General features: G+C 51.1%; 1 protein-coding gene across 1 annotated transcript in view; it reads left to right on the top strand.

The window, feature by feature from the left end:
* LOC102377315 (disintegrin and metalloproteinase domain-containing protein 30-like) overlaps nt 1–657 on the top strand; it is a 19,762-nt gene extending 19,105 nt beyond the window's left edge. The window contains exon 7 of the mRNA XM_006038858.2: nt 525–657. Within this exon, the coding sequence (XP_006038920.1) occupies nt 525–539 (15 nt within the window). The 3' untranslated portion in view covers nt 540–657. The remainder of the gene's footprint in view (nt 1–524) is intronic.
* The last annotated feature ends 3,675 nt before the right edge of the window (nt 658–4,332 follow it).

A 4,332-nucleotide genomic window follows, 5' to 3' on the forward strand; every position in this document is an offset into this window, starting at 1 on the left:
TTTGTTTTAGGTTCAAAATTTTGGGGACCCCGAAAGTGTGGGACCCTGGGTGGTCGTCCAGTTTACCCTCCCCTAAGGCTGCTACTGCTCATCCTGCTCCCCGTGGGTCACATGCAGAGATACTTTTGCTGGAGCCGGGCAGACGCGTAAGCAGCAGAAACTGCTGTTACGGCGTTTCTTGTCTATAATGCACCTGTAGCCTGTTCTAGCAGTTCCAGCGATGGACAAGTGCCATTTTGTCATGGAAAATGAAATAGGCTGCTGCTCTCCAGATGAATGCTAGGGAGGTGCCCAAGTCTCCAGTCCTTTAACCATACTCCGACTCACACCAGCTGCAATGAGTCCTGCTCCAAACCGTGGCTGGAGGAGGAGGTGGCCACCTTTTGAACAGCTTTGTAGTGGTCGGTGCACGCTTCTGGGAAGGGGGAGGCCCCAGTTCTGGGCCCTCGTCTCCTGGAAGACCATTCAAAGCATCCGAAAGGGTACGAGCCATGGGAACTGATCTTATTCTGCTATCTTTTTAGGGCAGTCAAAAGTAATCAGGAGCAATTACATCTTTGTGCACCAAAAAGGTCAGACGAGCATTTTGCCAACTGCTGAGGTAGCGTTTCATAATTTCCAGCTCCGTGGGATTCATCAACAGCCTTCTTATATCCTCAACCCTATCAGCGTCTGTCTATTTTTGTTCACCACTTAAAATCTTGATTTTGCTTAAATAAATGTGTTTTCTCCTTGTTTCTGTGTTTCATTTTGTATTCCCCAAAGTACCTCTTCAGCACCTCCAGCAGCCAACCACCAAACTTAAAACGTGTCTCTGGCCTTGAAGCTAAGGGTCAGCTCAGGACGACCAGGGCAATGAATCCCCCAAATGAAGGTCAGAAAAAGAAAGAGAAAGTCTCACTTGACTCAAAACAGAGCAGTCGATTTGTTCGCAGCCCGAATGGGAAAGTCAAAAAGAATTTTAAATAATCTATATCCACTGAAAACTTCAAGAGAAATTTAGGGACATGGACTGTAACTTCCACATTTTCTCAGGACGACCAGGGCAATGAATCCCCCAAATGAAGGTCAGAAAAAGAAAGAGAAAGTCTCACTTGACTCAAAACAGAGCAGTCGATTTGTTCGCAGCCCGAATGGGAAAGTCAAAAAGAATTTTAAATAATCTATATCCACTGAAAACTTCAAGAGAAATTTAGGGACATGGACTGTAACTTCCACATTTTGAATGAGTTGGGATGAGTGTGAGGGTCTCGGATCCTAGATTTGTGTGTAAAAACCACTTCTCGGGGAAGCCTGTTGCAGTGCTTCACCCCCGTCTGAGTGACAAAGTTCTTCCTCATATCTAACCTCAACTTCCCTTGCTGCAGCTTGAGTCCATTACTCCTTGTCCTGAGAACAGCCCAGCTCCATCCTCTTCGCACCCCCTTGAAGAGAGTATTCAATGCTCCCCGCATAGTTTTCTCTTCTCCAGACTCAATTAGCCCAGTGCCTTCAGCCTCTGCTCACAAGCCATGTGTCCTGGCCCCCAACCATCTTTGTTGCCCTCGGCTGGACTCTTCTTGCCCTTCCCTCCCTCGGGCTGCAAATTCTCACTGGCATTTGGAGACTCTAATTCAAGTTATATTTCAACCAGGTTTACTTAACTATTGCTTTTCTTCTGCAGTTTCAGTATATAAGACAGCTGACATGAGAGCTCCTTTTTGGGAGGAAAATGTGTTGCATACACCGGAGCAGATGGTAACAGTTGTGGCTATAGTAGGTTAGTTTGCACTAGAGATCTCGGCTGGTAATACTAGAGGTGCACCAACATATCGGTTGTGTGTCAGATCTGCACTGATAGAAGGAAAATTAACGCTATTAGCTCTTGGCTTGTTCTGCCCGGTGTAGCTGATAATTCTCATCACTAAACATATATGCCTTCTAGCTGTGCCCTGAGACATCCCATCTATGTGCTCCCCGCCACTGCGCCCACCCCCAGGAGAGGCATGGAGGCGGCAAGTTGAAAATGTCCCTGCACTTAAAAATGGTGGCGGCAGTGCTTGAACACAAGTTCATTCAGTGACCTTTATGTCAAGCACCCCCACTGCAATTATTAAGCACCAGGACAGTGATCCCCTGGATGAACCACCCGCGGCTCTGTCCTGCTCCCTGCACTGGCCCCTGGTCCCATTCACCACCCTGGCTGGGCAGAGACCCCAGCCCCTGCCCCTGCTCCTGCCCCACCCCCTCCCTGCCTGACTGTGGGGGCCTCAGTCTGCGCCCCCATGCCTCTTCTCTCCCCCATGCCCCTTCCCCTCCACAGGCTTACCTGCAGGGAGCTGCTCCCCACGCTGCCCACCTGTGCTCCTGTAAATCGGTTATCCAATCGGTATCAGCCGATATGGCTGGTTAATAGTGGGCTATGTGTATTGACCAAGGAAATCTTCATCGGTGCGCCCCTCACTAACACTGATCCTGTGGTGGCAGTGTTAGGAAACCCGCCTTTGAACACTTCCCTATTGGGGTCTGATGAATAGAGTGGATTTTAACCTGCTCTACGTGCAGCTGTAGAGATGGGTCCAATCGAATCCTTGTAAGACTGAATGTAGGACGTGGTTGATCAAAATATTCTTGACTACTGTTAAATACGTCTTAATGCATTAGGAGGCTGTGTCTTATGTCACTAAAATAGAAGAACATTACTATGGTGTTCATCTACTACGAAAGAAGTAAGTGCTTTCTTTCCAAGCTTTCTTTTGCACTTTTTAGAGCAAAATAGCTTACGTGGGGTTTTACACGCATGTGTGCAGAAAAAGCCCTGCCGGAAGGTAGTGTTGGTCTAGAAAAGGAGCTACAACAGAAGGTGAAAAAGGAGGAGGAATGGATTGCAAGGAAAATGGTTTTATTTTGGGTCATAGTAATTATGGAGGGACAAGCATCTTTAAAGGTAAAACTGTATTTGCATTATAAAGTGTTTTTTAAACATATTTTTTAGCTTTGCCAATCCTCGTGAAAGTTCCCTCCACTCGGAGGCTTGGGGGGCATGTCTTTACCCTGTGATCTGTTTTCTGGACTGCTGTAAAGGCCCAGAGAAATAAACACCTGAGCATAAAATAGCAGATCCCCTCGGCTCCGAGCCTTTATAACAACAGGCAGTAGGCGCGTGTCCCTTGGACTAGGTCTCTTGTTAGCAGGAGGTTCCTGTGCGAGGACCGAGTGGATCTCCGGCTGGTTGGAAACGTTTACCCAAGCAGCAGGTTTTGGTGGCGATGGTAGGTGGAGGACTGCCCACCTCTGCAGCTAGTCTGGCATGACAGACCAGTCCAGTGCCAAGCACGTCACGTCTGCCTGTTGAAAGGCAGAAAGTAGCCCGTGCAGGCGGAGGGGTGCCTTCAGCGCTGGAGCCTGGGCCCCAAGTAAGATACGTCTTACCAGTGTCACATATCCCTCACACCCAGGAGTTTCAGCCACACGCCACCCTCCTCTCTTCCTGCGTCTCCGGCCCTGGCAGATGTGCAGGTGAAGGCACGAGGGGATCGGACGCATGATCCCCACCACGGCGCTTCCTGGCAGGACGTGTGATCCTGGCACTGAACAGCAGACCCCGTCATACTATACTGCCAGCGCGAGGGGAGCCCACGCACGGTCTGATCCCAGGCTCCTCCTGCTCCGGCCAGCAGCAAGCTCCCAGGACGGGGAGCCTCAGCAGCCGACGGGGCTCCCAGCTGCCGGGCACAGCGGGGCCCTGGACTCCAGCGGGCCCGGCACGGGGAGCAGCAGTCAGCTGATCGGGCTCTCGGCCTGGGGGGACGGGAGAGTCAAGGACTCCCAAGTGCTCTGGAAGCTGGGAGCCCCGGTCACCTTGGCCACACATTCAGTCAATGGTGTGCTGGAGACACCTCTAGAATTACTACACATCCCTTGTGTAATGACTTTGTGGCCTATTCCTGCTTTTATCATGCCATTCGCTGCGTGAACGGATCGGGCAAGTCTTTACAAGACGTCACTAACTGGTTATTCACGTCTGAAGTGTAAAGCGTGCCCGGCACCTCTTAGGGGAAGTCGCATACAGCTGTAACAGCTGCTGCTGGATTTGAGCAGGGCTCAGGATCCCTGCAGAGGCAGAGCGGGCAAGTTTGCAGAAAGTTGTTGCTTGCAAGAGCACACGCGTGTTTGTGCTCGGGTCCTGAGGCAGGAGACGGCAGGGAGCTCTGGCCCAGGGACTCGGCCAGGCTCCGAGAAGGGAAGGCACCGGGACCACGGAGCGCGGGGAGGATCCACCCTGCAGCCTACCTGTGAGATCCCACCAACGTGGAGCAGAGGAGCTGCTCTTGCCCAGGAGATGCTGGCAGA

The sequence above is a fragment of the Alligator sinensis genome, unplaced genomic scaffold, assembly GCF_000455745.1.
Source record: "Alligator sinensis unplaced genomic scaffold, ASM45574v1 scaffold1625_1, whole genome shotgun sequence".
Lineage (NCBI taxonomy): Eukaryota > Metazoa > Chordata > Crocodylia > Alligatoridae > Alligator > Alligator sinensis.